The sequence below is a fragment of the Ylistrum balloti genome, unplaced genomic scaffold (assembly GCF_031769215.1).
Source record: "Ylistrum balloti isolate Yb309-2 unplaced genomic scaffold, AGI_CSIRO_Ybal_v1 Utg369676, whole genome shotgun sequence".
Classification (NCBI taxonomy): domain Eukaryota; kingdom Metazoa; phylum Mollusca; class Bivalvia; order Pectinida; family Pectinidae; genus Ylistrum; species Ylistrum balloti.
In genome coordinates this window covers 65,655-79,417 of record NW_026781919.1, presented here as the reverse complement: position 1 = coordinate 79,417, position 13,763 = coordinate 65,655, and the positions used below count along the sequence as shown (strand labels likewise).

Here is a 13,763-nt window from a genome sequence, read left to right as displayed (position 1 = left end):
GTTATATACCTGATGATTACAGTTCAATTCTGTTACTTTTTTGTGTTAGTGATTGTCAGCATTTTCACTTACAGTTCACTGGTATAAAACCATTTAACATAAGAATGTGAAGCATGCCAATTACCAAAGTGTTTAGATGATTACATCATCATGAAATTATAGTTATTAAAATTTTCAGCAATGTTTCTTGGCAGAGTTTTGACAAGAGTATTGAAGAGGTGTATAGGAAAGTGAAGTAAACACATCAAATTCTAGGCCGCAGAAGGTTATTGATAGTTTTTAAATATAATTATAGAATTTATGACAGTAAAAAGTGGGTAGGTAGTAGATTTAGTTGGGATGGTAGATATGCAGTATAATTACTAGGGATATATATATATAATGAATTTGAGGCAAATTATGATTTCTAATATATATATATATACATATCAGCTTTCTGATTCCATCAAACAAAACTGTATGATTTTAATTAAAATAATGTGGAGCTGTATTAGAGATAAAGAGTCCTGATCATTTATTAAAGATTGGGTAATGGAATGTTGCCTTCTTCTGCCAAGATGTTTTAAATGTTATAAATATCAAAAGGTTTTAAATAACAATTACAGACAAGTTCTTGATGAACTGTATTGAGAAAGAGTTAATTGTCTCCCTTATTACTGTATCTGAAATAAGCCCAGGATCAGCTTATTTCAGAAGAAGGTAGTAGTCTTATTTGATGTTTTCATAAAACAACCATATGTTGGAGGGGAGGGGTGTGTGTATGTATGTTATCACTTTGATTAAACAACCATATGTTGGAGGGGAGAGGGGAGGGAGGTGTCTATGTCTGTTGAGGGGGAGAGTATGTAAATTTGTTACTGTATGAATATACAGTAAATTGACATATTTTTGTATAAAACATATTTGACATAATTAATTCTATGTGTTGTATATAATTTCATCTGTTGATAATTCCAAATTGTAGAATGAATATTGATTTGTAAATGAGATATTAAAGTATATATTTCACTTCTTGAAATTTATTCGGTAATTGATGATCCGAAAACAATGAACCCTCGTTTACTCCCTTAAATCCAATCAGCATTATATAACTTTTGATCAAACACACATCAAGCTGATCACATTTCACTACAGAAACTGTGTTGTCTGAAATAAGATACAGGTTATGTTGAAACTCAATGTGTCTATGATTATACTAGACATCTATCCCGGGCTAATAGTGTTTATATAATCCTGATTTTAGGAAATTGATACAACAAGATTATATCTGGAATCTCCTAATGGGTTATAAAGAATAAAGGCTTCGGTAAAATGATTAAATAGTAAAACTTATAGCAATTAATGTACATGTCAATTATAGTATCAACATGATATATTCTACACTTTTAAGCTTGCCGTAGAAATTTCAAAATCAATTATCAAAGAAAATGCATATAATATTTATATTATCTAATAGTTATAAGATATCATATTATCAACATAATATATATTCTACACTTTTTAACCTTTGATTGAAAGTTTAGAATTAATTATCAAAGTAAGGAAGTTTAAAATGATCAAAATAAATGCTTTATAGGATATTTATATTATGTAATATTATGTAATGATTTGTAGGATTTGTCATCAATGCATTATTGATTGACAGATATACTATTTCTTTTACATGGTAATAAGGTGAAGGTCACAGTTACTATATATAGAAACTTTTCAAAGACTGAGGATAATTCACTGGGAAATACAGGGCCATTGATATCTTATGTCTTCTAGCCTTAAAAAGGTTGCCATATTACATTCAATATGGATATTTTTGGTAACACATTCTCACATTGAATGTCATCATTACTTTATATTACGGTAACTCATAGCATGTATATTTCTTCTCAAATCAATTTTTACGTGAGGAAAAAAATTGAAAAGTTTTTATGTGCCAGGTGTAAAAACATGTAAAAAAAGACGGAGTAGGTAATTATTTGACATTTCCAGGTGTAATTTGTTGTAATATACACGCAGATGTATTTCCTAATATACACCACGGGAGAAACACATAAATCATTTCTCAGGTGAGATTGTTAGCCCCAGGTGTGTTTTTTACCAGAGAGTCCAGACGTGTGATAAGCCTTGTTTTTATTTATATGGAGAACTGTGTATTACTTTTCTATAATCATTAGGTCTATTGTTGTTGACAGTATATTGTGGTGACAACAATTAGAGAGTTTGATGTCAACCTTGGACTGGTTTATGCTGATCACTGGTAATCATTATTAGGATATTCAAACAAATTGTAAGGACCTATGTAAAGTGTTGCTTGCAAATGTGACAAGCTAGCTGTATCTGCCTGTATTAGAAAAATAAATATAGTCTAGTGTTGCTAATACATGTTTTTGCAATCATGTTTTTTTTTTTCAACAACACAAAGGTATGGAACTTTTATGGAACATGATTTATGCTATAAACAGTTGTCTGTAGAATGTTTATAATCTTTTGAAACTTTCTCTGCAGTATATCAAAGAAGATATTAAAGAAAGCGATGTACCACATTTATTCTGCAATAAGGCCAGGGGGCAAACAAATTCTGAGTCAATGGGCTCATTATAGAATATCTCTCTTTGTAATTCTATTAGATAAAAATAGAAGTTGGTGGGCTTATTAACAGGCATGGGCTTATTATGCAATATACCTCTTTGCAATTCTATTAAATAGAAATAAATGTTAGTGGGCTTATTAACAGTCCTGGGCTTATTGTCTGACGTTCCTCTTTGTAATTCTGTCTAAAAGCAATATATATGGGTGGGCTTATTAATAGGCATGGGCTTTAATTGCCAGATAAACTTGATATATATATAATATATATCATTACATTTGTTGATTACAAAAATATTAAAAACCTACCAACTATTATGTAACAGTCATCAGATAAGGCTGATTATGTGTGTGTTTGTACTGAAGAGAAATCAACCAGCATACCTGCATCATTCAGTATACATTGATATATATTATACCGTATTTTACCTTCTAAACACTCTTGTCCCACCAAGTGCTGAGCCTTACCTTTTTTGTTAGAATGAGGATAGATACATTTAATCTACACATGTAGAAAAAAAATGCTATTTTCACTAATCTGCCAGTAAAATATTTGTCCTCCTCTCTCATAAATCTGAGATGCAAAGTGATATTGCATAAATGTAGAATTTCTTTTCAAATTCAAATTTTGTCTTAACTTCCATCAGTATTTCATGTTTCAACACATTCCATTTTGAAACTTTTCTCTGTAAATAACTTTATTAGTTTCATTTGTGTTTTCAAGCACACAGTACATTTTTTAGCTTGAATACAGTACATCCTGCAATGATTTGTTGGCAAGTTATAGAGAGCATAACAGAGATATGTGTATGCAAACCAACAAAATGGAAGCAGACTGGATTTTTGAAAAAAAAAAAAGAAAAATCTTCAAAGTTCTGGACATTTTTGAAATATTATTTAATGTGGGAGGAAAAGGCCACCCTTGTGAAATCTGTACACCTGCTCAGAATACAATTATTTTACCCACATCTAATTGTCCCTTGGTTTGTTGTGTAGTATATATAGGTAACTTATGATACAAGACTCGCTGACCTGAGGCTGTCGATTGTCAACCATGTACTAAAAGAAATGATTTTACTTGTGTCGGGAATTTCATTTATATTGATGTTTCAATTGAAATTCAAGCTGAATTGTTCATTCAAGTGAGTCTGGACTACATGTGGATATTTGATACGGTAGTATTGGTCTCAAATCTAATATTCAGCGGAAACATACCCTGGTTCATGTAACGATTTAGCACGGGTAGCATACAGAGCCTGTTTAGAATTGGAATTGACTGATTTTTCATGATAGAATTGTGACAGTAGAGGATTAAAGCTCCTGATAGGTGTGGACAGCACACAAGTATGATACACACAAATATCTCTAGGCGAACGGTCGTATAATATACTTGTGAGGTAAACTGTCAGCAGGTATATTGTAAGTACTTTTAAAGTATATTTTTTTTTGTGTTTTCTTTGTGCGTTTAAAACAGCACACACCTAGACACTATATGTATGAGCTGGCAGATCGGTCGATCAGCTTACAGTTAAACTGGACGTTATGACAATTACTTACCGACCACACTGGACGTTTGGGACTAAATTATAAAATTTTTTCCCTAAAGGAATAAGTTTGAAATTGGTTAAAAAGAGCAGATCAAGGTTATGCTGTGTCTTTTCTGGCATCGATAGATCGTAATTTGAGCAAGGCAAATGTGAAATTACTGGATCAAGGTGAAGTCAAAATTTTTTCTTGGTGTTATATGTCGTAACTTGAGTGAAATGAATGTGAAGTAGACTGCAGTTTGGATTGAAAGTCGAGGACAGTATCCTATAATAGTGTACAGACATTAACCACACTTTCTGAGCACAGAAATCCACGTAATCTGTTCTTTGTGCAAAACAGTATGAACTGTTTCATGTGGAGTTTGAATAAAATCTTTCTCAGGTGGTAGAATAAGAGATAAACTAGCTGGAAAATTTTTACGAGAAGAAATCACGGAACAGCTGGAAATGTTTAAATGAAATTTGTGACAAAATTTAGACTTAAGAAGTTTTAGAAGTTTGCTCATCCAGCATCAAGCACTGAAACTTTTCAGAAGAATGTGCCAGTTACATAAATCAATGGATGCATTCCTGAAAACAAGCGGAAATTTTCCAGTGGACGAATAAGTACAGAATGCAGCACAACAATGAAGAGAAAGAATGTTATGTGTTCTCTCTGTGGATAAAAGAATTACACCAGATTTTCTGTTTGAAAGGAAGAATTTTACAACTGAGTTAATCATTGTGACATGTTCATTGTAAACATTCCAGAATCTAATGTCTATATCTAACTTTATCAAAGAGTATTTACATGTCATCGGTGATAGCATTGAGGCCTAGCTTAAGTAGCTTACACTCACTAATGTATTGTGAGCTTCAGGCTCTTTTGTGCCAGAGAAAATTCGAGATATTGAAATGTCAAATTTGATTCATTTCAAACATCAAATGACCCAAAAATGACTACAAGTGTTCCCTGTGCTCTCCCCCTCTTTCTTCAGCTTTCATCTGTCCACTGTATCTGTACTGAGGATCTGGAAGAAAGTCTGAACCCTTAGGTTGGCTTAAAAGTATACAAGTATTTTATTACACATTTCTTGAAAAAGTCACGTTAAGAATACATTTCTGTGGTGGAAATTGAACAAAAGAAGGTTGGAAATTAGTTTTAATCTTATCAAAAGTATATATGCAATTGGAATGGAATTTCAGCAAACCTGAGTTACAATGCCTCAAAGAAAATGAGTTATGAACTGTATAAAAAGTGAAACACTGTGCCTTGCTGATTGTACTTTGTGCTAGCTCATTGATTTACATGGATAATTATAAGTATACAACAAAAGGCACTGCTTGATTGTGGCATTCGCTTTTGAATTTGAACTGAGCAGAGTGACCGAGACCATATATACACAACGCATTGCTCATTTCCCACCTGGAACCTGTGAAGCTTAGTTGAACTTTGAATGTGGCTTATAAGAGAGAGCTTTTACTCGGTCCCGAATGGAAAATATTTTTAGGACAATTGTAAGTTGATTTTAAAAGGTGTGGATTAGCCATTCACAGATATCATCATTCAAAGGCATAAAAAAGATATGAAAATGAAATAACAGGAGTGATTCTGAAGGTGCTCTGATACATAGAAGTCACAAACAACCTGGCAGTGTCAGTGTGGTAGTAGTACTTGTCAGAAGCTATTCCTCCCAGGCAGTTTACCTGTAGTGGTATTATATACCAGGGCCTGTTCTGTTTACACCAGAATACACGTGTGATCACTAACTTATACTCACAGAGTCATGATTATTACTGAAAACTCCAGAAAAATGTCCTTTTTGTGAACTTGGAAGAACTTTTGAAGAGCATTTTACGACCACAGCCTTGGAAATCTAACCATTTTTTTCTATTTTGGAACAAGTGTTTATTGTGGATCATCTGTATCACAAGTGTATTTACATCTCAATGGGATGTCGTCATTTACATACTCGTTAATGACAACTGTTTGTGTGGTTATTACAAACCAACTTTTTCTCACTTGAACTGCGTGTGGGACGGAGATGGAGCCAATTTTTTCATTTCATGCACTGAAATGTGACCGTGGAATCGTGTTGATTGCAGATCAAGGTGTATAATGTTTTATCTACAAATGACGTAGTGATATGGTTATAGAAAACAGATTTTATGCTGATGAAAACACAACATTTGTTGCTGTGGAAACGAGACATGAAAATCTCTATTGCATTATATATAACACATATATATAAGCTTTGAAATGCATTTTTGTTATCAAAGTTTGGTTAAGGTTGCGCCAACAACTGACTGAAGGTGTACAAGGAGGAATATGACACAAGATTATTGATGTGGTACCAATATATATATCTGCTTTAAATTTCTTGATCTGATGTTAAAATAGTGGCAATATTGAAGCTATGGAAATAACAGACATTTTTGTGGCCCTTGGAACACTTGTACATTGGATTTTCACATTATTAGGATACATTTTGCAAGGTGTTTACTGTAAGTATAACTAAAAATAAACAGTAACATGTTTGTGTATAGGTACTAATTACTTCAGTATGTGGTGCTATCACCCCTATTATCCACAATGAACTCTGCAGGTCATTGAACAGATCAGGCACTAATGGGATTACCTTATGTAACTCTGGGGTGAGAAGGTTAAACCTGTTGGGCTATTATTATGACCATTTGGTATTGGACAGCTTAACCCTCTTATAATTTTCAGGATTACTTTTATACTGTGTTAAGTACTAGCTGTGTCATGTCACGTATAAAGCCATTTTTGTTTTGAACAAGTGAACTTTTTAAAAAATTATTTTACAATGTACTTCAAGCAAGTAGAAGCAGTACTATTATAATTGAATTTTAATCTAATATAAAAAAAAATCTTGGAAATCACCTAAATATAAATATTTTTCATTCTTTGAAGGTCAAGGTCATGTATGGTATAACTTTTTGTTCAGAAAGACATAGAAGAAAATCACATTTGAGATGAAAGTCTACTGATCAAGAGATCTTTTCCTTCAAAGATGGTGGTCAGATAACTTTATTGTACAATCTTTTTGGTTTCTATGTTTAGGTAACCTTGCTGTTTTACCTTCATGCTAACTATAGAAGTCATATATTGTTGTGTAACTTTGATGGTTTCTAGGGATCAGAAAGCCTAGTTGTATGACCACTGGTTTCTAGGGGTCAGAAAGCCTGGCTGTTTGACCTTATGATAACTTGGGATCAGAGAGCTTAGTTGTGTAACCTTGATGGTTTCTAGAGGTCAGAAAGCCTGGCTGTTTGACCTTATGATAACTTGGGATCAGAGAGCTTAGTTGTGTAACCTTGATGGTTTCTAGGGGTCAGAAAGCCTAGTCGTATGACCACAATGGTTTCTAGAGGTCAGAAAGCCTGGCTGTTTGACCTTATGATAACTTGGGATCAGAGAGCTTAGTTGTGTGACCTATATTTTAACTAGAGGTCAGATAGTCTTGTTGCATGTCTTTTTGGTTTGTCAAGGTAACTAACTTATCGTCATCACTTATCTTCATAAAGACAGACAGTCCTTATTGCACGAAGGTCTCCCTCTCAATAATGTCTAATTAAAGGTTATCATGTGATGAGATGTAATGGAGAAGTGGAGCTAGACACAGATGATCACATGGTCATTAAACTACTGGTTCAGAGAAATAGCAAATAGTCACCATCACTTTTGTGATACGTAGGTACCACAACAATACTTAAGAGTACAGTAAGTAGTGAAGGCGACACATCGCCACAGACAGACACAGACTGGTACGTTCAACTTGTAATCCATCTAGAGGGAAAAACCTATTTTACTTGGGGATTACTTCCACTAAATCCTATGACCGCATTGAGTATTTGTACTCTCAGAAGTATTGTCTGAAATTTTATTTTGTCAATTTATTAGAGGTGAAAAGTGTATCAAAATAACATAGACATTTAACTGTGACAGTGATGTAATTACCGTATTTAATCTAAACAGCTTTTTAGGGCCAATTATGATAATGTGATACTGATGTAGTAATAGAACATTCATTTTCTGTATTGTTTGGGAATTAAATTGTTTATAAGAATATACAACTTTAACTAGAAAAGAGTTTTGTGGTATGAAATTTAAAATTTAACAAAATGTCGGGTGTATTCGGAAATACATAACATTTACTATTATATTTCAGTACATGGTAATTTTATGACGATTATGAAATATGGAATAGCAAAAAAAATTTTAAATTATATGTCTGATCATAATGTGCCACATTCTTACACGTCCTAGCAATGTATTGTAAAAGTTATCATTAGAGAGCATTCAAGGCCTTTAGGACATCTTTCGTCAATGCTTTTCATGCTTGCTTAAAGTAAAAATATCAGTGTGCCTTTGATCTAGGACATCTTTTGACAGAAATGTGATAGATTTTCTGGTTGTGAATTGAGTGAAACATTTACATAGGTAAGTTTTAACATTAGGCAATATTTTACAATTAATTGTAGTAACAAGTCTAGCAGGTGATTCAATAATCACCTAAAAAATGTCAGTGAATTAAACTTAAATTTTATTGTGAATACAGAAATATAATTAAGTTGAAATCATTTTCTTTGATATTGACCCATGAGAGATATATTTTGCTACTCAGTTGAACATGAAAGAAAATGAATGTCAGCAAACATTTTCGTATGAAAATTATTTTTCTCTCTGTATAAAAGTTTCATGTGCAATTTTGATGAAAGCTAAATTCTCCCTTGATATGTTAAAATTCTTTTTGCACAAGAGTTTTCTCCCTTGACAAATTGATTCAAATTAATTAAACCTTGGTTTCAATAATATAATCATACCTGGAATACTGGCCCTATCCCCTTTCCTCTCCATGTTTACTTCTTTATAAAATCTGTTTGAGTTATCCCCCTTTCAGTGCACTCTTACAATCCTGAATTACCAGAATTTTTTTCATTGCTGCCATTCTTCTGCATTTATCAGCTGTTGTTGATTAACTAGTTAGTTACCTTAATCTACATTCATCTAAAAAATTATGCAAATAATTGTAGACTTGTAGACCTCTTTTTTGTGAGGAAAATGTATGATAGCATACATCCTTAATACAGACTTAATGTGCTCTACCTGTAGGCCTAGATTCTGGTATTTTTGTATACAAATATTAATGACAGGTCACGGTATGATGACATGATAAAAAAAAATTGGGAGGCTCTTACATTTTAGTACTTTATTATTACACGGTGGACTTGGATGTTACAGTAGTGTTGGCTACCTCATGAGTCACACCTGTATTTACACCTGTAATTAACATACCTGTACATCATAATAAAACACTACTCTCAACACACAAAATGAAATTATTCATCGGAATTTCCGAAATTTTTTGGAACCAATCCAACTAAATATTAAACATATGATACTCTTGACAGTGAAATGAAAAAATTGAATCCATGCCGTCCATGATCAATGCAGTCATTTTATCAAGTACCTTCCGACTGGATTTTATCATAATCAACTTCTTCCTGTACTCTGTATACCTGTACAATATTTATCTGCCAATATTTACATTCCTGAATTTTTTTTATGTATATTTCTTTTTTCCAAAATCATAAAATGATGTTCGATTTTCTATAATAAGCCTGATAATAACCATTGCATTATGAGTATAGTGTAAATCCTCTTATTAAAGGATATTTATGGTATTATAACAACATCTACCCACATCCGTTATTTACTCCCTCCCCTTCTCCAGTATGTATTTGTCTTCGCCTCCCCCCACCCCCCATCCCTACCCCCACCCTCCGACCTCCACCCTCCACCTCTACCACAGATGTACCTTGAAAAATCTCTCACGTCTACTTATATCCTTAAATGGATTGTCTGTTGTTGCTAGCAAAAATTTGTTTTCATACAGATTTTACCAATATAGAGTTTCAAAATTTTCCATTCTAGATTTGTTTGATGAGAACATATATTCTTCATTCCAATGTTTTGATTTTTTCAGATGTTGGAAGGAAAGCAATAGAAGGAAGGAATGAAGACAGATCTTCTGCTTCCTCTAAAGAAGATTCAACATCATCTGAATATCAGTCGGCAAAATCGGTATGTTCACTAAAAACTGTTTTCATCAATCTGTTTTTGACAAAAATATTCTGTGATATGTTTCTAATATACATTTTTTTTTACTTCTGTAAAATTTCGACTGGCAATTTTTATTCGCATTGTTTTGAAATTGTGTGTTTTAATCTTAATTAACCATTGTACTTGTGTTTTAAACTGTTAATGTAGTTGAAATTTAAATAGAAAAAAACCCACAATTTTTTTCAGTGGTATAACCATTGATAAGTTTTTTCTAATGAGTGTATACAATTAGTTATGTGATCTGCTTCACCTCTAATTCACATGAATAACATCAAATCCACAAGTTATGTATTCATTACACTGTTTATTAACTCTCAGATAACTGATTCTGAAATTCATGAAGGAAAAATGCGATGATGTCACACATTCACAGCGACGTGAAAACTGACGTTAGCTTTTATTTTCAATTTTTCTGTCAATAAACTTTAAATTTGAATGTGTAAATATCTTGTTATATGTTTCGTATTAGCAAAGTCAAAAAAGTGTGCTTAAAGCATTCCATACGAAAAATTTATGAAATATAACAAAGCTGCTTTCATCAGACGAAATGCTAACATAAAATGCATTTCCAATTTTTTTATATTATAGCATACTAAAAAGTATTTTTGACTCCCTAAATTTTCCATTTTTGTTATTCTGAACTGGTATACATATACTGTTAGGTTAGAATTAAGATTTTTATTGAAGGAAGAAAACTGAAAGTCAATAACATAGTTGAAATTATCTCAAACAAAAGCAATCTATTCATTAGGGAATAAATTTGTGAATGAAACTTCTCAGTGTTACATGTGATTGAAAGAAAGAATAAAACCTATGAAGGCTGATTGTCATTTTTAATAATTTAAAAAAAAAGGAAATATTGTTCATCAAGATGATAACCAATATCTTCATCCTTTTCTTGTAGACAATCTGAACGCTACATTTCCATGTAGACAACGGCTACATGTTATGATAATAGTTACCCGAGGAATTGACCCCGTTACATGACCTTTCATTCACATTGACACGCCCCTATCTCATGTTTGATTGCTGTTGTGTTTTACCATTTGAACATTTTAACTGTATTATTTGCCCGTTTTTCTCCCAAGTTTTTCTCCGTTGATTTTGAATTTCTCATATTTTCTGAAAAGTTTGAAAACCTTAACTATGCTTGCTTTCATAATCAAATTGGAAAAAATTTTTATGAAATGAGTTTGCGTGTGGGAAGGATTTCTTTGTTTCAATTTTTTAGGAGCAGTTAATTTCTAGAATGTGCATGTGTGTATTTTCTAAAGATTGTTTTATCCTCAGAAATTAAAAAAGAACTTTTATTTTTAAGGCTCATCATTTATGCATACTTATTTATTTTTTTGCCCAATGTATCTGTATAATCACAGTAACATTAAGTACAGTCTGGGAAAAAGTTGCACAGATTTGCAGATGAAAAGAAGAATGCTTCCTTAAAGTGAAAAAAAGGGGGTGTATGGGGTAAAAACCTGACTGGCTGTGCATAGGTATTTAAGGAGAAACCAGACTTATTTGAAAACAATATTATATATTTTAAACCAGTTACAAGATATTATAGTAAATATTTTAAGTATATGAAAGCCACTTTCTAGCTTTTACTCTTTTAATTGAAATTCAGTGGATACCTACTCAAAATACTGATCAGATCTAGGGGGATAAGATAAGGAAAGGAAAACAACTTTTTTTTTAATTTGTTAAAAAAGGAAATGTTGAAGATAAATTCTTAAGGGAACTGATGTGAAAATAATAAACATTAAGGATGCTAGTTTCAGGGTTTTAAAAACTTGGATCATTGTAGAATTTCAACTCTCTTTGAAATTTGTTCACAAAGGGATAGGGTTATAACAATGAGCATGAATCCGTCACTGGTAATAACTTGTTTGTTATACCACTACACAGGTTTGCTGGTTTGACCTCAGTTTTTTTTTTATATTTCCTTAATAACAAATTGTTTGTGTGTTGATTTTTTTATCTATTTTCCCGTCCCCATTCACAGGGTGTGTCTTCGCGCTATCCCCTCCACACACCCCAGCATGGTCTTAACAGTGCACGTTCATCTAACTCTCACACTGAAGAGCATGCCCAGCCTAGGTCTTCTGTGCTCGACAAACTGCTGCCATCACGATTCAATATACCATCTAAGGTAAGTACCTAACCAGAGTACCATCAGTATAGGGTTATCTCAGCAGCTGTACCACAAGGGAAAAACTTGGGTCTGTCTAATACTGAGGATATGAGCTGGCCTAAAGGACGCAACATCTTGACTGATCTTGTACTATTTAAGCAGGTCATTAAGTGTAATTAAACTGTCTGAAGATTATCGTTAAGTGTCTAAATAACAACACTTTAAATCTCTGTTGTGACCTTGACATAAAAGTGACTTAACTCCCTTGTAAGTCTGTGGTATGACCATAAGGTGACTGAATCAACTACCTTTTATATGTCTGGTTTGACCTTGGATTGAGGTGACAGAGCCAGGTTTTTAGTGTCTGATTTGACCTTGAGCTGACATGGCTGACTTTCATTGTCTGGTTTGACCTTGGATTGAGGTGACAGAGCCAGGTTTTTAGTGTCTGATTTGACCTTGAGCTGACATGGCTGACTTTCATTGTCTGGTTTGCCTTTGAGCTGACATTTTTAGGCTGATTTGACCTTGAGCTGATTGTCTGGTTTGCCTTTTGAGCTGACATGGCTGACTTTCATTGTCTGGTTTGCCTTTGAGCTGACATGGCTGACTTTCATTGTCTGGTTTGCCTTTGAGCTGACATGGCTGACTTTCATTGTCTGGTTTGCCTTTGAGCTGACATGGCTGACTTTCATTGTCTGGTTTGCCTTTGAGCTGACATGGCTGACTTTCATTGTCTGGTTGAGCTGACATGGCTGACTTTCATTGTCTGGTTTGCCTTTGAGCTGACATGGCTGACTTTCATTGTCTGGTTTGCCTTTGAGCTGACATGGCTGACTTTCATTGTCTGGTTTGCCTTTGATATCTTGAGAAAAATGTTTAATGTGAAGAGTTAATTGGAATAAATGGCTGAATGGCTGATGAATCCATCAGCAGGCATCAACTCTCTTAATCACAATGATAAAGGGTCCTTTTTTAGGGTCAAGAAGAACGACTTGCAGATATTTTTCAAATTAGTAACCCTGACCCATGCAGTTTCTTTAAGATAACTAAATTGCTCCAGTCATGATATTGGGCCAGTATTATGCTGGGATGCTGTTTTGTTTGTTCAAATGAACTTGATTCATCTTCTACTTTACAGGAGTTGAATGTGATTAGATTTTGAATACACTTCTTCTGCAAAACCGAAAATCCCATGGTCATGTTATCGGACAAAAAGCATAATGGCATGTGAAAGACTGTTTGATTGATCAAAATGATAGTTAACAGTGGTCAAATGTGTGAAACCCAAAGTTTTGTTTTTTATCTGCAACATACTGTAAGGAGGTATTAGAATTGGAAGGCTGAAAAGAATTAACTGGCTGCAATGATGGTGAGC

At 33.3% G+C, this 13,763-nt stretch overlaps 1 protein-coding gene across 1 annotated transcript in view; it reads left to right on the top strand.

Annotated features, from left to right (window-relative positions):
• LOC132563623 (uncharacterized) overlaps positions 1-13,763 on the top strand; it is a 102,477-nt gene that overhangs the window by 36,968 nt on the left and 51,746 nt on the right. Inside the window, exons 3-4 of the mRNA XM_060228367.1 lie at positions 10,118-10,215; positions 12,257-12,403. Of these exons, the coding sequence (XP_060084350.1) occupies positions 10,118-10,215; positions 12,257-12,403 (245 nt within the window). The remainder of the gene's footprint in view (positions 1-10,117; positions 10,216-12,256; positions 12,404-13,763) is intronic.